Source organism: Oryctolagus cuniculus, chromosome 15, assembly GCF_051225735.1.
Source record: "Oryctolagus cuniculus isolate XC-2025 breed Fujian yellow rabbit chromosome 15, ASM5122573v1, whole genome shotgun sequence".
Taxonomy (NCBI): domain Eukaryota; kingdom Metazoa; phylum Chordata; class Mammalia; order Lagomorpha; family Leporidae; genus Oryctolagus; species Oryctolagus cuniculus.
In genome coordinates, this window is record NC_142881.1 from 29,665,986 (window position 1) to 29,690,399 (window position 24,414).

At 46.0% G+C, this 24,414-nt stretch overlaps 1 protein-coding gene across 6 annotated transcripts in view; it reads left to right on the forward strand.

Moving 5' to 3' along the window:
• Nucleotides 1–24,414, forward strand: part of PKD2L1 (polycystin 2 like 1, transient receptor potential cation channel) — a 118,506-nt gene that overhangs the window by 83,773 nt on the left and 10,319 nt on the right. For all 6 annotated transcript variants that reach the window (XM_070057401.2, XM_089314511.1, XM_089314508.1 and 3 more), the window contains one exon: nucleotides 23,952–24,079. In XM_070057401.2, coding sequence (XP_069913502.2) covers nucleotides 23,963–24,079 — 117 coding nt within the window. In that variant the 5' untranslated portion in view covers nucleotides 23,952–23,962. The remainder of the gene's footprint in view (nucleotides 1–23,951; nucleotides 24,080–24,414) is intronic.

Genomic DNA, 24,414 nt, shown 5'->3' on the forward strand with positions numbered 1-24,414 from the left:
AAGGTCTGACAGCCTAAGCGGATGTCCTCTTGTCGCCGTGTGAGCGCTCCAGGACAGCTGGGCAGATAGCACTTGCTTCTGCCAAGGCTCTGTGGGGCTCTGTGAGGACGAGGGGCTCCCTGAGGGGCTCTGTGAGGACGAGGGGCTCCCTGAGGGTTTACCACTGGTCTCAGCATGGGGTGACAGGGCCTTGCTCGTGAGGAACAATGGTGCACCCGCACACATTCTGCAGGGCCTCTTGGGTTCCTTTCAGCAAATGACTGTCACAAGTTCATTGTTGACCTTGACCTTCGTCTTCACCACCTGCTAGGAAGCAGTGTTCCTTTCCTCTTTCAGATCCCGTGACACTTGCTGAAAGGCACAGGCAGCTCCTCTCTCCCTGAGTGACTTAAATGTCTATAGCTCCAGATCAGCCTTTGGGACACGAGCAGGCAGTCTCTAGCTCCCAGAGTTACAGGGAATATGTCTTACTCCTCCGGATAGGGCTGGCAGGAAGTGGTGGAAGTTTGGGTTCTGGAAGCGCAGAAGTCTGGTCCACTCGTGTTCTCTGCTTTCAGAGGTCAGTGCAGTGGTCAGTGGCAGGTGCTGTGGGGCTGGTCAACGTCAAGGCAGAGACTCAGACCAGTCGCTGTGGAATCCTTGAGGGGCCGGGGCTTCAGAGCCTCTAGCTTGAGGCTGCAGAATGTGCAGAGTGCCTGCTCTGGCGTCTCCCTTGGTGCTCTGGCAGGTGGCCAGCCAACCCCAGCCTGGGCAGTGCCGATGGGGACCTCAGTGTCTTGTGGAGCGTTCTGTTTTCCTACAGTTGGGCAGCTCTATTCGCTTCCATTTCCAGAGGCCCCTCCTCTGTGCAGACACTGTGGGGGCTCATGGACGACTGGACACATGGGCCTTTCCCATCAGGGGCTCCCTTCTCCTTTTCAGGACTTTCTTATTCTCTTGAGTCATCGGCTTGCCTTAGCGTCTGCAGTGACCTTTCCACTGACTGAGTGCTGTAGCTGTCATGTTTCTCCTTGATCATCTGTGCTTCTAGCTAAATAATTTCTGTTTCTCAGGAAACCAGACACTGTAGTAGTGTTCTTAGAGGTGCTCTTATGTACAGGTGGAAGGCACAGGCTCTGAATTTGCACAGATTTAGGTTCAAGCACCACACTCGACTATTTACCTGTGAGGGACACTGAGCAAGTCGCTTACCTTCCTTGAAGCTCAGTTTCCTCCTGTGTACCTATGTAATACAAGAGGATTGTGGGAGGTAATATCCGTGAGGTCACTCACTGAGTGCCTGGCTTGTATTAGAAACTATTGTGGATGCCCACCACACTTATGCTGTCTCCAGCCCTGGTATAAATGAAGCCAAGTACAGGAGGACAATATTCCATGGGTATCTGACCAGGCCAGGATGCTCCTGCTGTATCCAGAATTGGGGGCCTATGAGGTCAGACAGATGAAGTGATATCTGAGCAGGGACTCAAGAAATCAGCAACATTTCATTTGCAAGGGGAAGATGAAGAGAAGGGAAGTTTCTGAGAAGAGGGGAGAGTATTACCAAGGCCTGGGGACATGGGGGCACAGTTTAGTGGATGTGCGTCATGTGCAGGAGCAGAGGGACTGAGCAACAGAGTGGGAGCAGATGAGCAGGCCAGTTAAGCAGAGGCAGATCGTGGTGGGCTGGATAGATCATTATGTACAATTTGCACTTAACCTGAGGGCCCCAGGGAAATCACTGAAGGGCTATAAGCATGGGAGTGACATCAGAAATTTTAAGTTCTGCCAATTCTGGGAAGCAGATCTAAGTTGGACCTGAGCAAGTTGAGTGGGGAAGATGATGATCCTGTGCTAAACATATTAACTGGGTATTTTATTTAAGCCTTACAACAACATTATCATGGCCACTGAGCCCATTAAGTGGCAGCATAGCATGTTGGATAAGCCCCAGGCCGCTGAGGTCAGGCTCTGGATTCAAGGTCAGACACTTCCAGTTTCCAGCTGTGCGACCATGAGCAAGCTTTCTCACCTCAGAAATGATCATATCTACTTGGTGAGATTGTGAAGGTTAAATTAAATGGCCCACCAATATGTTTAGCACAATTTCTATCTCGCACATGGCAAATACGGCCTGTTGTTCCTTCAACTGATAGCACACTCTGTAAAGCTATGAACCCAGCCAGTGATGGAGGATGAAGAGGGGAGAATTAATCTGGAAACCCCTAACTCCTGTGTGTTAAAATCTCTAAACTACCCGAAGACCTGCCATTTAACTACCCTTGACACTGAGAATTGGTGTCCACACACAATGTGCCAGCCTTCATGAGAGCTTTCTATGAGAGAATTTGGAGACCTTTGTAGTCTGATGGTTCCTACCATACTTAGTAAAGTGATACTCCTGCTAGTTTCCTAGCCTCCATGCTGTCCCTGCCCCTTCATTCTTTCAAACAAATTTTCAGGTCAATGGAGTCTTGGACATGGTCTCAGTAGGGCCACTGTGGCACTTGCAAAGGTCCTGGTCTCACCTCCCTGGCTTTCAGCCCCATTAATCTCTGAGCTCTGGCCACGTGCACACTCTTTCCATGGGGATGATATAGCCCCCAAGGGGATGAAAATAGGTTCTTGAGGCCAAAATCCCCTGGGTATTGTAATGGCTTTTAGCCCTCTAAAAGGCAACAGTACAGAAACAAATATAGTCTATCGGGAATTAAAATGTAATTGGGGTGGGGAGTGATTAGGAAGACAACATCTAAAGAGGCTCTTACAGGGAGGGCTCATGCAAAATGTTAATAAACACTGGAGGGGCCAGCGCTATGGCATAGCGGGTAAAGCCGCCACCTGCAGTGCTGGCATCCCATATGGGTGCCGGTTCGAGTACTAGCTGCTCCACTTCCGATCCAGCTCTCTGCTGTGGCCTGGGAAAGCAGTGGAAGATGGCCCAAGCCTGCACCCATGTGGGAGACCTGGAAAAAGCTCCTGGCTCCTGGCTTCGGATCTGCTCAGCTCTGGCCATTGCGGCCATTTGGGGAATAAACCAGCAGGTGGAAGACCTCTCTCTCTCTCTCTCTCGCTCTCTCTCTGCCTCTCCTTCTCTCTCTGTATAACTGTGACTTTCAAGTAAAATAAATAAATCTTAAAAAAAAAAAAAAAAGAAACACTGGAAAGAACCACCTAGTTTTGCTCATCAGTACACTGATTGAGCTCTCCTACCTATGGCTGGGGGATCTAAGTCTGGCCTAAAATCAGCCCAAAGCAGGTGTTCCACCAGAATGCTGTTGTCTAAGGACTGGAGTGCGTGCTTTCCCCTTCAGTTTCTGTGACTGGCCTCAAATGCTCCAGGACCCTGGTTTAGTACTAGGGGAAACTCTTTGGCCTAATGGATAGATAAGGACATGAGAGTCAGACAAACTGGATTCAAACTGCCACTTCCTGATGTTGTGGCCTGGGGCACTTCCTTGGTAGAACAAGCATAATAATTCTTACCTAAATAGAGATGACAGGTATTAGGAATCTAGCACAAACACTGGTAGCAATTATCTTTTTATTATCTAGAAGAATTTCAAAGCCTTTGGTCCTGTAAAAACAATACATTTCAAAAACTAAACCAATATAAAAAGGCTATATAACGTGAGTTTCCAAATAAATGACATCCTGGAAAAGACCAAACTCTGGAAGTAGTAAAAGTTCCCAGTGGTTGCCAAGGGCTGAGAAGTGAGCTGGATGAATAAGCAAAACACAGAGGATTTTGAGATCCCTGAAGGTACCTGCGATGGTACTGGATTATGTTACAACATAAATGGAAATCATTATACATTTGTCCTACCCCTCAGGATGAACCACACCAGCAGTGAGCCCCAAAGCACACTACAGTAGACCTTGCGTGATAATGAGTGTCAATGCAAGTCAGTTGTGTAACGAGTGTAGCACTCTAGTGTCTCTAGTGTGTGGTTTTGTTAACGGGAAGGCTGCAGGTATGAGGGTGTGGGTGCAGGGAATACATGGGGAATCTTTTCCCCTCAGTTTTAGTGTGAACTTTTTTATTTTTTTTATTTTTTTATTTTTTTTATTTTTTATTTTAGTGTGAACTTTTAACTACTCTAAAAATTAGCATGCATTTTCAAAAGTGCATTAACAGTAACTTTCATGGCAATATTTGATCATATTTATTTCAAAATAGCTGAAAGAATTACAAATATTCTCACCACAAGAAAATGATACATATTTGAGGTAATGGATGTTAATTAACCAGATTTTATCATTTCTCATATATATGTGACAAAATATCACATTGTAGCACATAATTATATACCATTTTTATTTGTCAAATAAAAATAAAAATATATAACAATAAAATAAAAATATCTTTTATAATTTGTAGTTGGCTTCACATAAAGAGATAATATCACTTGAGTAGCACTTTTTTTTTAAATCATTTTTTTAAATTTATTTGACAGGTAGAGTTATAGACAGTGAGAGAGACAGAGAGAAAGGTCTTCCTTCTGTTGGTTCACTGCAGACATAGCTGCTATGGCTGGCGCTGCGCTGACCCAAGCCAGGAACCAGGTGCCTCTTCCTGGCCTCCCATGAGGGTGCAGAAGCCCAAGCACCTGGGCCATCCTCCACTGCATTCCTGGGCCACAGCAGAGAGCTGGACTGGAAGAGGAGCAACCGGGACTAGAACCCAGCATATGGGATGCTGGCACCACAGGTGGAAGATTAACCAAGTGAGCCACGGCGCCAGCCCCAAGCAGCACCTTTTAAGTGGCCACTACCATCATCATCATTAATACTTTATCTCACTGGCTCTTCCCAGTGCCTCTATGAAATTGGCTCAGTTATCATGTCTGTTTCACAAAACACAAAGGAATCAGATCTGGCAACAATTTGCCCAGGTTCACACAGGAAGCAAAGTGGAAGAAGCAGGAGTCCAGTTAACCAACTGTTCGCTGACTGATTCTGAGACTTTTCCCTGCTGGGGCCTCCTGCAGCCTCTCTGTGTGCACATAAGCCACATACTGATTCTTTTCCACCCATCGACATCGTAGCAGAGATGACTCCCTGCCTTCCCTCGCAGTCTGGAGAGAATGTGACTAGCTCGCTCATTTTCTTTTCTTTTTTTTCATTGATGTATTCAAAAGTTGAAATAAAAATTGGAAGACATTTTAAAATATAATTGGCTGCCACCAATTATTTTTTTATTTACCATCCATATCCATACATTTACATATTTTACTTCTTGAATTTTTGTACTTTCATTTATAATTGCATCACAAACATTTCCTTATGTTTTTAAGTAGGTTTATATGACAACTGTCACACAACAATTAACTGAAACATTTCTCTTGTGGTTTCAATATTTGCCTGTTATAGATAAATGTTTCTATACCTGCTGCTTTTTAAAAACTCTTGTTGAATAATTTCTTGAGAATTTCCATGGAGATATACTACTAGGCCAAAGGACAGAAATCTCTCCTTAGTACTTGCTGAGTGTTGTCATTGTGCCTCTGTCTGAGAGGAAACAGACTTACTGTGACACCAGTGTTGTGATCCACACCAGATCTGTCACAACCTCACAAAACTGGATTTTCTCATTTCTCATTTTCATGATTAAATAGGTATAAAATAGTACAATTTCCTGTAGTGTGTTTATTTTTGATAAGGAAAGGCAGTTTTCTCTTATTTTAATTAATAATATGTACTTACTTGGTGTCAGTTGCATAAGAAACCCTTTAGGAGGGACACAGGGCAAGAAAGGGAGCTGAGAACTTGGACGGTTCAGACCCTTGGTGGGAACCAACCAACAGGACTCTCATTTCCAAGATCTGGTTTCCTGGGAGCAGAAAGATTTCACACAGTTGGGCCTCAGCTGTGCAGCAATGTGGCCTGCATGGGCCCCCGTTTCTTCTCCCCTACGCTTTATTCTAGGAACTTGGTGGACCTAGAAGCCAGAGCTATTTGGCATCTCATCTGGCTACAATAGAGCTTTTTCATGCAGGTGATGTGGTGAACCATCACTCTTCTCCTAATAACATTATCAGCTGTGCAGCCCTGTAACCTTACAAAGAGCTGTCACACCCATCATTTCATTTGATCCTGACAGCAGACCTGGAGGGGATAGATACTACTACTTCTCTTCCACAGATAAAGAAAATGTTAGTATTGTCATTATGAATCATTCAGGAGTGATGGTTAGTCATTCGGAGCCATCCCTGGTGGGTAGAGTCAGCCCTGACCCAGCTATTCCTCAGCAGAGAAAGTGCTGGAGAATGATCTTCCTGCTTCCTCTCCCACCACCCCCACACCATCATGTTATTTATGAAAGGGCTTCCAGCCCTTTGTCTTCTTGGAGGGATGGCTGTAGCCTTTTGTTGATGGAGAAAACATTGAAAGTCTTTGTGTAGAAACAATGGCTGTTTGTTTTAGGAGACATTATTGACATCTCAAAGGTGCACCTGGAACTGGCACTGTATAGGAGAGGCTCTGAGCCAGGCCAAGGCTGAGTCTGGTTGCCATGGAGTTGATGGGGGAGGGCAGAGACCCTCAGCCTTTGGTGATTCATATGTACACGTCCATTAATGCCAACTGGATGCTGTTTATCCATCACTGCTTGTCATGAAATGCCTCCCTCTATTCACTCTTTCTTTTAGTGGAGCTCAAGTTTCTGTCTATAGATTGGTGGAATCTGTATTTTCAGGAGAGGTTACAGTAAGCTTAGAGATCTGACAGATGTCTTTCTTGACTAAACATTCCTAGAATTGACTAGAAGTGGAACAGAAATGCACTGGAAGTTCAGGAAGCGTCTGTGGGTGAACCCCTGTGTGGCTATAATGACAACAGAAGGTAATTGGTCACATAGAATCATGGCTTTTGTGAAGGTACAGTGATAGAACAGAAAAAGCACAAGACCTAGAATAAGATTCAAATGAGGGTGCTACCAATTATTAGCCATGCACCTTTGGCCCACAGGTCAAGACACTTAAATCTCTCCATGACTTGGTTTCCATCTCAGGTGAGGATAAAGTCTTCCTTTGTGAGTTTGATGGGAAACAAAGTGCATGGACTACAGTAGACTCTCAGTAAATATTAGTTCTGTTGCACATCAAAGATTAAATTAGGAAAATGCTGAAAGGGATCTCAGGGCTCTGGTTTGTTGTAGATGAGATCAGGCTTGGGCTCTGCCAGTGTAAGTGACCAGAGAAAGAGCATGGACCCCGTATGTCATGGAGTGAGTCTGAGTACTGGCCCTGCCTCTTGCCAGATAAATGAGCTTGAACAAATCCTTGACACCCAGAATTTCATGAGTCATAGGAAACTTTGCTCCTGGGTAAGATGGAATCATCAGACATGGGATATTGGAAGACATTGTGTGGACAAGGTCTTTAAAAACTATGAAATAAGGTACACAGGTAATGGAGTACAATGATAGTGATAGAAAATCTTTAACTTATTGGTTAGTGTTCGCAGGAAGGCTAAGGTTTGATTTCAGGCATATCCTCGGTACTGGGCAGAGATTCTACCCAAGAAATAAGGCATATAGTACAGTATTCCTCAGTGCTGTGCTCTGAGGAACTCTTGGCCTTCCTGAGACCCTTTCTGGGGTTTGTGACATCCTGTCTTACCTAATAACATAAAGTCGTATTTTTTTCATATGATTCAACTAAACCACAAGTTGCAACAGATTGAATGCAGCAGACATGAGAATCCAGCTGCTTTCTATTAAGACAGAAGGAGATTTGCAAACATGAAAAACAATGCTACTTTCCTTTTTTAAAAAGATTTATCTATTTATTTGAAAGGCAGAGTTACAGAGAGGAGCATCCGGGACCAGAACCGGCATCCATATGGGATGTGGGCGCTTCAGGCCAGGGCGTTAACCCACTGCACCATAGTGCCGTGGGCACTAATGAGGCAATGATTGACAGATATCACCCAAATAAAACTTTTTGGAAACCTCAAAATTTTTAAGAGTTACAAAGGAGTCTTGAGAACAAAACATTTGCGAGCTTAGCGACTGAGTCAGAGCTGGTCTAATTGATTATTTCACAGCATGGGGGAAAAGAACAGATGAGACATGAAGGACATCCTGGGTATTGACAAATCCACCCACTCAAACATTTATGAGGTCCTACTATGTGCCAGGCCCTAGGTCCAGTGCTAAGGGCTTTGGAACATAGGAGGCACATCCTCTGACTTCAGGGAACAAGGGAGGCCCCCAGGTAAACCAGCAGTGACAGAGGTGAGGAGCGCCGCGGGGAGGGCAGCTCCAGGACCACGGTTATGTGGGGCAGAGTGCTCAGGGAGATCTGGGCCCTCCTGCAGGTCCCAGAAGCAGGAACCCATTCAAGTCAGAGGAGGCCCAAGCTCAATGCCAGGGAGACCCAAAGGCATTGCCAGTTCCTTGCTTGCTTGCTTGCTTGCTTGCTTGCTTGCTTGCTTTTTTAGCAGTGTTGGCTCAGCCTGCAGGGGGCAGGGGTCGGAGGAGGTCGTCAGCCTACCAAGCCAGCTGAGGCCTCAGGCGATGAATAAGTGAGAGCTTTGCCAGGCAGAGTCCCAGTGGGCAAGTAAAGGAGAAAAGGTCAAACAGTGTTTCTTCTCATTCCCTTCCAAACTCATGAAAAATAAAACCGGGAATGTCTTTATTAAATTTTTACCCCATGCGTAGTCCTTGTTTTTAAAGCCAAATCTGGAAGGGGTGTTGGAGCCTCTGCCTGTCGTCGCTGTTCCCAGTGCTGTGCGTCAGGGCAGCCGTTCTCTAGACTCACGGAAATGGAGGGGAATCTTGGGGGAGGGGCTCCGGTTGGTTCACACTGGAAGGAGGGGTTTGGTCAACGCGGGGCCTCAGTGAGATGGAAAGGCCCCGCTGGTGATAAAGCCCCGTGGGAAGCTCTCCTATCATGTGATGGCCGAGGGCGGCAGAGTCCACACAGGAAGGTCTCTGGATGCGCTCTGTGGAAGACAAATCCGACCTCAGAACAGCAGCTAGGAACCGCCAGGCAGCCCAGCGTCAGGAACTGGCTTCTTGCTGATCCTTCTGGGTCCTGGGCTGGCTTTCCCAGCATGTGCGCTTCCTCTCTACTCTCTCCCAGGCACCGTTTTGTTTTCTCCCTCACCTCTGTCCATAGCTTTGGGCTCCTCTTCTTACTCCCTGATCCCCTGTCTTCCTGTTCCTGACACAAGCCTGGGCCTTCTTCAGGGCTTTTTAAGGCTTCTCCCTTCTGGGAACCAAAGGAAAACACATTTTCCACTTTTGGTTCTTGAGCTCCTAGGAAGTTTGTAGTGTTTGAGTAAGTTGATGGCCTTCAAAGTAACATCATTTCTGTTTAAATTGTCTTCAAATCAAACGATGCATTAATTACATAAGTATGCTTTCTCTTTGTATGGAGCCATGTTAGGGCCTCCTCTTGTGTATGGAGTAAGTCCCAGAGTTAAGGAGGTGATGCGTTTATCTGGGGTGACCAAAGCTGTCATCACGCAGTCTTCTGGCATTGCCTTTAACTGCAAAAGTTTGCGAATCAATCTACGATGAGCTACTCTTCACAGACCCCGTAACTCCAGAGAGAATCGATTCCTGGCTTTGGGGAACATGTGGTCTGGTCAACGTATTGATTATCCTGTCATTGTTACAGAAACTGATTGATCTGTGTACCTTGGACTGCACAGTTACAGATAAATGAGCCTTTCTACCAACTCTATTAGTTTAGTCATCTTCCCCTTGCCATTTATTAAGACTGTGTGAAATGGTGGCACTGTAATTGGAGTGAGCCTTGTCCATATGATCAGTAGGTTTTCCCTACCTGGTTTTCCATCTCTTCTGGGTCCACATTTTTGAGGACTCTAGCCTTGACAGCGATTAACATCAAGAGGTCTTCTCTAATGCTTCCTTGGGTTTTAGTATTAAGTATATTTTGGGGTTCATCTAAAAAGAGGAAAAATATCTTTGGGTCTCAGCTCTATATCACTCTCTGTGGCTTCAGTTTTTCTAAGACAATTATTCTCTGGATGATCTTGGGCAAAACAGTTCAAAAGAATAGAAAGACTGTTCACAGGTATTACTCTGTAGCCTTCTGTGGGATCAGGTGTAACCACTGCTGACTCGTTGGCCAGAGAAATCCCCATAGCAATGCCAGGATCCTAGATTATACTCCATTTGGTGTACTCAAGCCCTCTTGTTTCCTACCCAGAGACAGAGACAGAAGTCTTACTTATTTCTTATGACATGGACTGAAGCTCCTGCTGTGTCTTGAGGTTTCTGGACAACACAAAAATAATGCTGTGGAGTAGGGGGGCAGTGTTTTTCTAGGATGGCTCTGAAGAAGCTCATCCATTTTACTAAGGACTTTGACTTCCTGTTTTGGCTACTGTCTTGATAAATTTAAGCAGTTCTGTAACCATGTAAAAATTTAGCACCCAAGAGTGTTTATCCTAGAGGTTAAGATACCCGTATTCTATATCAGATTACCTGAATTCAATTCTCACTTTTGGCTCCTGACTGTAGCTTCCTGCCAATGCAGACCCTTGGAGGCAGAAGTGACAGCTCAAGTAATCGAGTTTCTGCCACCCTTTTGGGAGACTTTGATTGCATTCTTGGCTCCTGGCTTCAGCCCAGCCATTGAAAGCATTTGGGGAATGCACCAGTTAATAGCACACACTCTCTGTCCCTCTGCCTTTCAAATAAATACAAATAAAATAAAAGGAACTTTAAAAATAATTTAGCAACCATCAACTATGGCTATACGTATTCTACAAGAATCAAGTATTATTCTCTCCCTTGCCTCTGTGTTTAGAATTGAATAGTACAGGGAGTTCCAGCAGCTAATCACAAGTGTGTCCTTCTGCTCTAGTCCCTTGTCCCATCTCCAAGTCCATCCCCTGAGGTAATCTGTTACATTAATTCAAGATGGACAAGTATTTATAGGTCTATTCTTCCAGCTGTACCAAGATCTCAGGGCTAGTAAAAAACTTTAGAGACATCACTAACCAGTTCTTGGATTCATTTTCCATGTTCCGCGTGATCACCCTCGGCCTGATTGAATTCCTTTTAATAGCAACTCATAAAACTCTTGGCCCTTGAATCTGATTTCCTAAGGCGAAAGCAGCCATGTTCTCTAGAACTTGTCTTCTGAGCCTAAACTCTAGAAATCTTGATAGTGTTCAGAGACTTTGGGACTGGGGCAGATGTGAGTGATCAGGTTCTCTCAGCTGCCATTTCTGTTGGCACATGGAGGTAACATTCTGCAAACCTTGAATGCATACTCTGAGCATCTAACCCTTCACTCATTTCCAGGTTCCACCTTTCTTCTGTGTCCTGTCCTACTAAAGAGACATGAGGTATTCATAATCCAGCCTGGAATGACTCAGTGTGTGGGCGGCATAGCATCAAAGAAGAGATTGATAGGAGGAATTGCCAAAGAAGAAGACTTTGAAGAACAACAACAACAGAATGTTTTTTGCAGAGGGCTTTCTACTAAGAAAAGAAACAGGGTTAGTGTACCCATAAATAGTTTAAGAAAACTGTGATTAGAGTCCATTTTTAAAAAGATTTACTTATTTATTTAAAAGGCAGAGTTACAGAGAGGTAGAGGCAGAGGCAGAGAGAGAAAGAGAGAAAGAGAGTGAGAGAGAGAGATCTTCCATCCACTGGTTCACTCCCCAGATGGCAACAATGGCTGGAGCTGGGCTGATTTGAAGCCAAGAGCCAGGAGCTTCTTCTGGGTCTCCCACATGGGTGCAGGGGCCCAATGATTTGGGCCATCTTCTACTGCTTTCCCAGGCCATAGCAGAGAGCTGGATCAGAAGCAGAGTTGCTGGGACTCGAACTGGCACCCATATGAGATGCCAGTGCTGCCAGCAATGGCTTAACCCACTATGCCACTGTGCTAGCCCCAACTCTGTTTTCTTTTGATATGAACTTTGTGCCATGAGTTTGACTTCAGCTCTATTTTCCCCCATGCCTATTCTTATTTTCATAGAAAGTTTTCTTTTTGGAAAGTACTGGTCTGACACGAATCTCGATTAGAATATTGATTTTTCTGTAATAACAAGACCAAAAAGCAGTGATTTGGATAAGAAGTTTATTTCTGGGGCTGGTGCTGTGGTGTATCAGGTTAAGCCTCTGCCTGAGATGCCAACATCCCATATGGGTGCTGGTTCAAGACTTGACTGCTGCACTTCTTGATCCAGTTCCCTGTTAATGCACCTGGGAAGGCAGAAGGAGTTGACCCAAGTGCTGGGGCCCCTGTACCCACGTGGGAGACCCAGAGGAAGCTCCTGGCTCCTGGCTTTGGCCTGGCCCAGCTCTGGCTGTTTTGGCCACCTGGGGAGTGAACCAGCAGATGGAAGATATTTCTCTCTCTTCTCCTCTCTCTGTAACTCTGCCTTTCAAATAAATAAATAAATGTATTTCTCTCTCACATAAGTCTGGAGTAGAAGAAAGCCTAGACTAGCATAAGGCTTCCTAATCACCTAGTACTCAAGCTCTTACTGCTTCTGTCCCACACTGCAGCTCCTGCTCCTGAGCCCTGACTCGCATTAGCAGGAAGGAGGAAAGTAGAAAGGGAAGGCATGCTCCTTCCTTGTAAGGACGCGAACCAGAAGTTGTAAGTGGAAGTACACACTTTACTCACATTCCATTAGCCAGTACTTAATTAAATAGCTGTATTTAGCTACAAGGGAATCTGGGTAATACAGGGTAGTGTCCCCAGTTAAAATTACATCATTATGCAAAAATAGAAGGAACAATATTGTGGGATAACTAATAGTCTGTGCCAGATAAGGTGAAAAGAAATCCTATCTGTTGTTTGGCATTGAGGACAGTAACAGTTCATGGAACCTGGAGAAATTAAAGTGTTAGTTGATAGAATTTCCCTAAAACAAATATCACTGGGGGAAATGCTTAAAGCTGATTCTCTTCCGTCAGGAGTGGATACGAATATGCTTAGTTAAGCCATTGTAAGACTATTATCAGAAGCTGTTGGGGTGACATAAGTGGGAAGAGTTTGATAATACTCTATTTTGTTTCACAAGAAATAGAATCACCCTACAGGAATAACCACAGACCTCCCAAACCCATAATTATTTATGTGATCAAAGCCAAACTGGATCCAGTGTGCCAAGAAACAGGTGGCAGGGTTTCAGAAAACTTCCCCAGAAGCCCAGTGATAAGAGCCTCAATAAGAAGCCACTAGAGAAACTGCAGGATAAAATTACAGACTGGGTGAAATCCAAAGAACTTCAACTCATTTACAGCTGGAGAAGGAAAGAGCAGTTGAGGTTCTATCAGCACAAAGGTTGTCAGAGCTGGGATTTGGGGTGCAAGATATTCCTTGGATTTCTAGAGAAGTATCCTCAATGTTTCTCTTCAGAGATACCCAGTTTAGGAAGGAGCAGGTGGCTTCTGAGTGCCAAGAACTTGAAGGCCCAGTTTCCAACATGGGAGCAATCCCATAAAGGAACTGTGCATGCTCCGACAGAAGCATCCCAGCTCGCCAAGGTTCCTTGCCAATTAGTAGAGGGAAGGAATCTTGTTCCTGCCCCTGGAAAGTGCTGATAGAAAAGAGCAGCCAGGTTCCCTCTTTAAGTGGTAATTAGGAGAAGGGAAGGAGCTTGGTAGCATGTGCTGGCCTATATAGCAATCACCTGGGAAAAGATACAGCAACTGCTGACATCTTGCTGTTGCTGTGAGCTGGGAAAACCCGCCAGCAGTTCAAAGACAGAACAAGGACATTCAGTCTCTACTGTAAACATAGGAATGGATAAAATCAGGTTATTACCCAAGTTCATGATGATGATTAATTAATTATTACGTCAACTCTCTAATCACCCTTTATATTCCACCTATGTCTAAAAGGGATCTGAGCCAGCTTACATTAAAAAGCACAGATATAACAAACTATAGTCCATTCAAACTATAATGAAAAGACTTTGCAAAAGTAGTGGGAAAAGATAAGGAAGGAAGATAACATATATCAGAAAATTTAAGAGAAACAAGTCCTGCAAATGAGAGCAAAGGCTGAGGTTCCTAGCAGCCATAGCAAAGAGAAAAAGTAAGCAGATTGCATAGTTCTCATTGTTGAGCAAAATAAACTACACCAATCAATAAGGATATGCTGACTCTGGGAAGAAGTGACCTGGGTGATTTTTATATAAAAGATGTGGATGATCATAAAGATAAAAGCAATGTTAAGAAATGAAACTACTGTCTGCCTCCCTTAATCCATATTAAATGCCCATTCTATATGGGATTAAGAAAAATAAAGGCTGGTGCCGTGGCTCACTAGGCTAATCCTCCGCCTTGCGGCGCCAGCACACCAGGTTCTAGTCCCGGTCGGGGCGCCGGATTCTGTCCCGGTTGCCCCTCTTCTAGGCCAGCTCTCTGCTGTGGCCAGGGAGTGCAGTGGAGGATGGCCCAAGTGCTTGGGCCCCGCACCCCATGGGAGACCAGGAAAAGCACCTGGATCCTGGCTCCTGCCATTGGATCAGCGCGGTGCGCCGGCTGCAGCGGCGGCCATTGGAGGGTGAACCAACGGCAAAGGAAGACCTTTCTCTCTGTCTCTCTCTCTCACTGTCCACTCTGCCTGTCAAAAAAAAAAAAAGAAAGAAAGAAAAATATCTTCCTTATCCTAAAATTATATATAATAATATAATCAATGGGTGTATATATGTGTGCGTGTGTGGATATGTGTGTTAAAGTATTCAAGAGTTCTGTCTTTGTGCAGAAATAAAACTTGGAGACCCTTAAGGAATTAATAGTAGGTATGTTTCTCAACTATCATCAATTGATGTGTCAGTAAGCCCACTTTAATATAAGAATGCATTTTAACTAATGTGGATAAAGCTTCTTTTAAAATGCCAATTTTGGGGCCAGCATTGTGGCATATAGGTAAAGCCACTGCCTGCGATGCCAGCATCCCATATGGGTATGGGTGCTGGTTCTAGTCCCATATTATATTATATGTTCTCTGCTTCTGATCCAGCTCCCTGCTAATGGCCAGGGGAAAGCAGCAGAAGATTGCCCAAGTGTTTGAACCCCAGCCACCCATGTGAGAGACCCAGATGGAGCTCCTGGCTCCTGGCTTTGGCCTAGCCCTGTGTTGGCTGGCCATTGTGGCCCTCTGGGGAGTGAACCGTGGATGGAAGATCTCTGTCTTTCCCTCTCTGTGACTCTTTCAAAACAAATAAATAAATCTTAAAAAAAAGAGAGAGATAGCAATCTTTTGAGTGTACCAAGTGCTTTCACAATTCACTTTCTGTTACATTATAAATTTGCACAACCTTAACTGTTTGATTTGAATACAGTCAGTGTCCTGAAACAGAATGGTTTAAGGCAGTGCAGTGGTATATTGGTATGGTGAAGAATGGTGGTTAAATTCGTGGTCTTTGCAGTAAGGCAGACTTTTGCTTGAATCCATGTCCTTTCTGCTTGCTGTATGATCTTTGAACAAGTTATTTAACTATTTAACAACATTCTGGATCTCGGTTATGTGCATAAGATGGAGATGGTAGTTCCTAGTTTATCAGTTTCTTTCAGGATTGTGGAAGACAACAATGTCTGGTGAGTGGCAGTAAAGATGGTTACTGGTATTATGAGTAACTGTGAATTAGATCTGAGGCCAAGATTAATAGGCATTTGGGGCGGGGGGGCAGATTTAATTTCTGCCCAAGAAAAACATCAGATGCTTTGTATTAGATCTCTGAATCTCCACCAGAGCATTCTTACGCAGCCATTGTCTGGTCTTTGAAAGTTTCCTGGAGTGAAGCACTCACCACCTCAGAAAGGAAGGCACTGAGACGCTGGTATTTGACAGCATGAAGTCATATTGACTCCTTCCATTCTTGTCACTTTTTGGAATACATAGTGTCATCCCACCTCTTCACTGAATCTTAAGGAAAAGCACCAGGAAGGCCAGCCCTGCTGTCAGTGAGAAATCTCCACGGCACAGTCACAGTCCTGCACTCGTGCTTCCCAGGGTGAAGTGGATGTTTGTGGAATGGCCCATTGCATGATGGAAAGCACTAGTGGTTGGGAAGGGCTGCCTTGTATGGAGCGTGGGTTTCCTCCCTGTGCCTTCTCTGCCCTGAATACAGTCCTTCTTTGGAGCAGTAGAGAATCAGTTTACTGTGGAGGTGTTAGCAGAGATGGGTGAGGTAGGTTCTTATCTTCATGCAAGAAAGAATTCAAACAGGAGACAGAGAACAGTGGTAAGCAAGGTAGCAAGGTTTATTGGAGTAGGGCATCTATCAGAACGGATGGGACAGAATCAGAGAGAGAGTGCCCAGTCACTCAGACTGGGGGAAAGCAGAGTCACATGGTTAATTGGAGAGAATGCACCCGGCAGGCCAGGCAGGTGGCTCAGCAGAGAGCTGCGTGCTGAGAGCACAGTCTGTATTCAGATGGGGTTTTTAAGGGGAAGGGGTCCAGTGCTTCCTGCCTCCCTCTCCAGGACAAAGGGTTTGCTGAGTGCGAATTAGGTGAAATTCCTCCTGAGGTTTCACTACTCAATGCTATCAGACTGGGGAGCCCACCTGGCACCAGGCAGAGGAGCCTCCCCTAGGGTGCCTGCCTTGGAGGAAGGATGTAATGGTTTTATTGCTCAGTGTCATCAGGCCAGGTAACCCATTTGGTGCTGAGGAGAGAGGATTCTCCCGGGAAGCCTTCCCTGGGGGAAGGGCTGAGACAACCTGTGCAGTTATCAGGGAATGGGCAGAACTGTGACACATGAAACACTGGGCTGTTTCCTAGGTGAGCTTCTGCAGATGCTTTGTTTTCCTCAGGCCCTTCTCATACACATGGCTGATTTATAACTTCCTATCTAACAGAGGCAGGCATATTTGCATTTGAATCTTGGTTCCATCCGTTGTTTACCTTAGGTAAATAAGCTTGTCAAGCACTTGGCACAGGGCACATTATAGGTGTTCAGAGGCAAGGAGGAACCGCTCTGGTCATTTCCTTCTCCTGATGTGGAGAATGGTGGTGAGATGCACATGTTGAGTCCCTGTTAGATTCAGAAATCTCAGAAGAGGTGTTTCAGTTAGTCAGGCTGGTTCTTCACAGTGAGGTCCGACTGGGATCCTTATTACTCGAGGAGAAACTAATGGTAGAGGGGCCAGAGACATCAAGAAGGACTAAGTTGTTTTCCGTCTCCTCCCACTGTAATGACCTAAGGGGTGTGATCCCCTAACATGAGAATGGTGGTTCCTGCAGGCAATGGAGTCAGTGATTTCCCCATGGGGTGGAGAGGGAGTGTTCTAAGTGGTCTGTGTAGTTTGTAAAGCTCTCCCAGTCCTGGGGAGGTCTGACAAGCCCCTCTCTCCTTCCCACTGCTAATGAGAATCGCTGACATTGACTGCCTTTTTGACATCTTCATCGAAGGGAAGTGGCATTGACTGGTTCTCAAAATGCAGTCTCAAGACCAGAAGTACCAGTTTTATCCCAGAACTTATCAGACATGCAAATGTTGAGCCCCACCCAAACCTACAGTAAACTGTGTCATAGCAAGCCTTGCAGGTACTCCTGCTCCATGCTAGAGTCTGTGTGTCAGCGGGTTAAGGAAAGGGGAGAAAGTCCTAGCAGCTGGAGTCATCACGCACCTGGCAACCCTGGGCTCCCCCTGCCCTGCTGCTGAATTTGTTACCGGAGAAATTTGGAGGGTTCTTGTCTTCGCGCAAAAAAGAATTCAGGCATGAGACATAGTAGTGGAAAGTAGAAGTAGCAAAGTTTATTAGGGTAGGGACATCCGCAAGAACGGATGGGCACCTCTCCAGACAGGACCTGAGAGAGAGTGCAGTCGCTTGGACATGGGAAGGAGCAAGGTTACATGGTTGAGTGGAGAGATTACACCTGGCCAGGCAGGCGGGCGACTCAGCATAGAGGCAGAGGGCTGAGTGTGCCGTCCAGTTGAGGCCGGGGGTTTTTAAGGAGATGGGTCTCTGTCTTCACACATTTCCTCCTGAAACAAAGGATTTTATGGCTGTAAATATTAAGAAGCTCCTATCTGAGTGTTCCCTTGAAGGTATCAGACAGGAGGAAGCCTAGCTGGCGCCATCCGGGGTTCAGAGGAAGGGTGAGCAGGACCCCCTAGAGAATGGGGATCCTGAGCAGGGTATTTGAAATGCAGATACTGGGCTGCATCTGGGAGATTGTGGAAGATTTGTCAGGCAGAAGGGGCAGGGACCTCCACCTGGCAGGTTATCAGGTAGAAGGGGGCAGGGCAGGATGCGAACACTGGGCTGCCCCGAAGCATTATCGGGATGACTTTGAGATGTAGATGCATATGCTGGACATAGAAGTCTTCTCTTTAGGCCTTTGTCATACACACATAAGCTCATACCTAACTTCCTACCTAACAAATTCAGATCACTGCAGCTTCCAGACCCGATGCCCATCTGATGTTGCAGACGGCTGACTTAGGAGACAGTGCTGCCAGTACCTTTCCCACCCTCATACCAAGCAAGAGTTATTGGGCAGCGGGGCTTGCTTATCAGGCCAGCTAAGCACTGGCTTCACTTCTCTTACTCAAGACTTGCATGAATTTATTGTTCTCTTTGGACTAAGGAATGTTCCAGCCTCTTTCCAAACATCTACTAAATAGAAGATGTCTGTGACTGTGTTGATGAAATTGCTGTTATGGGTCAGTTTGAAATTGGTTCACTTCTTTCTACTCTGTATTGTAGTTATATCTTTTATTTTCTGCTGTTGGTTCAGCCCAACAAACAATTGAGAACTTACTAAATATCATACAATATGCTCAATGAATAAAACACACTCCTGGCCAGAGCCACGGCTCACTTGGCTAATCCTCTGCCTGCGGCTCCAGCACCCCGGGTTCTTGTCCCAGTTGGGGTGCCGGATTCTGTCCCGGTTGCTCCTCTTCCAGTCCAGCTCTCTACTGTGGCCCAGGAAGGCAGTGGAGGATGGCCCAAGTCCTTGGGCCCTGCACCCGCATGGGAGACCAGGAGGAAGCACGTGGCTCCTGGCTTCAGATCGGCACAGCGTGCCGGCAGTAGCGGCCATTTGGGGGGGTGAACCAACGGAAGGAAGACCTTTCTCTCTGTCTCTCTCTCTCACTAACTCTGCCTGTTAAAAGAAAAACACACACACACACACCCTCCTTAACCCTAAGGAGCACACAGTATTCCTTGTAGGTACTGTATTTCCTGATTTAAAGATGAGAAAGTGGGGCCAGAACTGTGTTGTAACAGGTAAAGCCACCTCCTGCAGTGCCAGCATCCCATTTTGGCGCTAGTTCAAGTCCCAGCTGCTCCAATTCTGATCCAGCTCTCTGCTATGGCCTGGAAAAATAGTAGAAGATGGCCCAAACCCTTGGGCCCCTGCACCCATGTGGGAGATCCAGAAGAAGCTCTTGGCTTCTGGCTTCGGACCAGCACAGCTCTGGCCATTGCAGCCGTCTGAGGAGCCGTCTGCAGCAGATGGGAGATACCTTTCTCTCTCTCTCTCTCTCTCTCTCTCTCTCTCTCTTTCTCTCTCTCTTCCTCTGCCTCTCTGTAACTCAGCCTTTTAAATAAAATAAAAATAAAATCTTAAAAAAAGATGAGAAAGTGGCCGGCGCTGCGGCTTACTAGGCTAATCCTCTGCCTTGCGGCACCGGCACATGGGGTTCTAGTCCCGGTCAGGGTGCCGTATTCTGTCCCGGTTGCCCCTCTTCCAGGCCAGCTCTCTGCTGTGGCCCGAGAGTGCAGTGGAGGATGGCCCAAGTACTTGGGCCCTGCACCCCACGGGAGACCAGGATAAGCACCTGGCTCCTGCCATTGGATCAGCGCGGTGCACGGGCCGCAGTGCGCCGGCCGTGGCGGCCATTGGAGGGTGAACCAACAGCAAAGGAAGACCTTTCTCTCTGTCTCTCTCTCTCACTGTCCACTCTGCCTGTCAAAAAAAAAAAAAAGATGAGAAAGTGCGACACTGAACCAAAATCTATACTATGTTGAGTCAAGTTTATATTGTAAGTGATAGGTCTGACTGACTGCAAAGCTCATACTCATCCTAATAGCAAGTCCATTCAGGGACATGAGTTTCTCTAAAGGACTTTAAAAATATATTTATTTATTTTACAAGTAGACTGACAGAGAGAGGGGGAGAAGCGCGAGTGCGCGCGCGCACACACACACACACACACACACACACACAGGGTCTGCAGCCCAAATGCAAACCATATTTTGCTTTCCCAAGCACATTAGCAGGAAGCTGGATCCGAAGCAGAGTGGCTGGGACTCAAAGCGGAACTCTGATATGGGATGCTGGCATCACAAGCAGCAGCTTAACCCTCTACACCTCACCACTGGCCCCACAACAGGACTTTAAAACTGTGACAACTAGCCAAGTATTTTGCACAGTGGTAGACTTCGGGGGCCAGCACTGTAGCACAGCAAATTAAGCCACCACCTGCAGCACCAGCATCCCATATAGGCACTGGTTCAAGAACCAGCTGCTTCTTTTCTGATCCAGCTCCCTACTGATACACCTGGGAAAGTAACAGAAGATGGTCCAAGTGTTTGGGCCCCTGAACCCATACGGGAGACCTGGATGAAGCTCCTGGCTCCTGGCTTTGGCCTGGCCCAGTCCTGGCTGTTGTGGCCATTTGAGGAGTGAATCAACAGATGGAAAATTTTTCTTTCTCTGTAACTTTGCCTTTCAAATAAATAGAATAAATCTTTTTTTAAAAAATGGTAGACTTTGAAGAATGTTTGTTTAATATAAAATGTCTTTAGAATAATTCCAGTTGATAAATTGATAAAATGGTCCAATAAATATAAAAATTGAGATTATCAGAAATAGCTTGAGTTTCAGAAACTGGTGATAGCAAGTACCGGGTTTCCTTATTCTTCTCTCTCTTTTCTGTCCCCTCTCCACATACACACATACTCTACTGTTTGAGAGTAAATTGCCAACATAATGCTGCATTATTCCAAAATATCTTAATGTTAATTTTGTACAAAGTATGAAATTTGTAGAAATAAGAATTGATATGAAAGAGAGGATGTTCGGATGGAGGGAATAGTTTGTAAAGGTTCTAAACTAAGTTTGGATTCTAACTTAGAAGGTTTTTAAGGTTGCTTCTTGGTCTTCACTTAAAAAGCTACAAAGAAGAGTAAATACTAACGTTCTGTGTAGTAATAGAAACTTGACTATGTGAAACCATTTTTTGTAGCTATTATATGCTTTAGTCTCTTAAAGGACAACCAGAGACATGCCTTCAAAAGTGGTTGGCAAGCACTTCAGAATGTTAATAATTCTGGACAGTGACTTCCAACTGGAGAAGAGAAAAAGCAGCAGTGAAAAAGCTGTAGTACCACCTAGTGGACTTTCTGGAGGTATAATAACAGCCTGTGTTATTAGGAAAAGCTCTGCTCCCTGCTCATAATTCTTTTTTATTTTTATTTACTTGACAGAGTTACAGAGAGAGAAGGAGAGGCGGTGGGGGGTGGTCTTTCATCTGTTGGTTCACTCCCTGGTTGGCCACAATGGCCAGAACTGTGTCGATCTGAAGCCAGGAGCCAGGATCCGAAGCCAGGAGGCAGGAGCTTCTTCTGGGTCTCCCATGCAGGTGCAGGGGCCCGAGGACTTGGGCCATCTTCTACTGCTTTCCCAGGCCACAGCAGAGAGCTGAATCAGAAGACTCAAACTGGTGCCCATATGGGGATTGCTGCACTGCAGGTGGCGGCTTTACCCACTGCACCACAGCACTGGCCCCTGCTCAAAGTTCTAACTGCATGAAGGGCTTCCAACAGATAGAAGTTTTATTTCCTGTGGGAGCCCAATTTCCAGATCCAGAAAAGTTGAGTCTAAGGTCTTCTGCTGACACACAGGACAGATAACCGCAGCTTTGGATCAGAGAGAAGGAAGCCCTGTCTTAGGTTTTCTAGGAATGGGAAGTGGAATCAGCTTCCTTCCTTGCTGATTTTCCCAACCTGGAAATGTGCGGGTGATCCGCTGAGTCTGCCTGCCCTGCCCATGCAGGAGGTTGAGAGGGCATGGCACACCACACCTCCCGGGAAGGACCCCACAGCCTGGCTGCTGGCGGGCGGGGGGAGTCCCGGGCACATTTCTCCCCACCCCCGCCAATCAGGTATACTGCTCATGACGTGGTCAAAAAATTTGAGTAACAAAATAAATACTAACAAATTATAATCTATAGGGGAAAAACCAAGAGCCCTTGAGTTCAAAATGATGCACATAAATGAAAGGGGAAGAAGGGAAGCCCTTCTGGAGACCAGCGCCAACTGATATCTGTAGAGGGAATGAGGACATTTTAAAATTCACCACGTGGTAATCATATTAATAATAAGCCGAAGTAATCGATGGATGATTTCATCTTGTAGATGAAAGACTAATGAGAAACAGGATATTTACATAGTGTCAAAGTATTTCCACACAAAATATATCCATATTAATTACAAGAGAAAAATCGTCATTTTGGTCTTCCTTTGCTGTTGGTTCACCCTCCAATGGCCGCCGCGGCTGGCGCGCTGCGGCCGGTGCACTGCGCTGATCCGATGGCAGGAGCCAGGTACGTATCCTGGTCTCCCATGGGGTGCAGGGCCCAAGGACTTGGGCCATCCTCCACTGCACTCCCTGGCCACAGCAGAGAGCTGGCCTGGAAGAGGGGCAACCGGAACAGAATCCGGTGCCCCGACTGGGACTAGAACCCGGTGTGCCGGCGCTGCAAGGCGGAGGATTAGCCTATTGAGCCGTGGCGCCGGCCAAAAATCGTCATTTTGCATTGGAGAAACCTGGCAAACACCGCATTAACAAAGGATCAAAGTGTCACCAAAAATGAGAGAAAATAGACATTTCTGCACTTCCTGGTATGAGACACTGTTGGTTTTCCTCCCAAAATGCATAACCTGCATTTAATCATGGGAAACACCAGGCAAACCTAGATTGAGGAAAATCTAAAAAATATATGGATTATATTCTTCAAACCCTGCATTTTCACCAGAAAACTTAGAGCTTCCCTTGACAGCTCTATTTTAGGTACATGGAACTGCCATGTATGTGAGGGTGGATTAGGGAGATCCCATTCTTCAGGGCAAAGACCAGGTCTCTTTTGACCTAGGGATTCTCTGAACCTCTCTGTCAGGAAACAGCTGTGCCCATTAGGATGCACCAGTGGGGGCCAGGCCAGTATTGTGGCCTAACAGGTTAAGTCACTGCCTGCAATGCTGGCGTCCCATATGGGCACCATCTTGAGTCCTGCCTGCTCCACTTACAATCCAGTTCACTGCTAATGTACCTGGGAAAACAGCAGAAGGTAGATCAAGTGCTTGGGCCCCTGAACCCACGTGGGAGACCCAGAAGAAGCTCTGGGGTCCTGACTTTGGTGTGGCCCAGCCCCAGACATTGCAGCCATTTGGGGAGTAAACCAGCAGATGGAAGATTCATTCTCTCTCTCTCTTTGTAACTCTGCCTTTCAAATAAATAAAATAAATCTTTAAAAATAAAAAAAAAAGGATTCATCAATCATGCCAGGGCCAGAGGTGCCATGCTGACCTGCTACTACAGGGATGCCAAGTTGCCACCAGGAGGCTGCAAAGCCATTGTAAACTGTTTGCCAGGGCTTCAGAGTACTCTAGAATTTGGAGGCACTTTCCAAAAAGCATAAATGTAGACCAAACAAAGGGAATCACCACCCAATAAAGAGGCAGAAATATCTTGGCTCTGGGAATAAGAACTAGGAAGTTAACCTGCGTCAGGAAAAGTGAATTTGCAGTATGACAATGTCAAGAGACACTACTGAGTAGAGTTCAGTCTTTCAGAGGTCAGCTTAGAGGAGAGGGGAGACTTGGTGCCGCAACCCTTGATTTCCCCAATGCCACCATCAGTCTCCACCAACTTTAGGGGCCGAGTCTGATGGCCCCCATCTAGGTAGCATCATCCAGGGAAACGGGCCACCCTGGCTCCTCTGGGGAATGGAGTTGGGAACAGTAAGGACATGGCTTCTTGGATTATTTTCTAGTGACCTATGGAATGACAAGCTCCAGTGCCTATTACTACACCAAGGTCATGTCAGAGCTCTTCTTACATACGCCAGCAGACACTGGAGTCTCCTTCCAAGCCATCAGCAGCATGGCAGACTTCTGGGATGTGAGTATGGGATCTCCTTAACCTTTCTGCTCTCCTCTCCTCCCCAGTGGCCTGACACCACAAGCCAGAATTCAGAGAGGTCAGACAGTGGATCAGACTACATGCTTGGATATGATCAGGCCAGTCAGGAATCAGGCCAAATCAAGAGTCAGGTTGAATTATTGGGTCAGAGTAGAGTCTGGGTGGAGGTGACAGGTGGGGATGCTGACTAAGGAATCAAACCAGGAATAAGACTAATGTTGGGATTCAGAGGTAAGCCTGACCTTCAAAACACATTTTTAATAGGGTGAAGTCAGGGTCTGGTCAGGGTTCTCAGATCAATTGAGGAGTCCAGA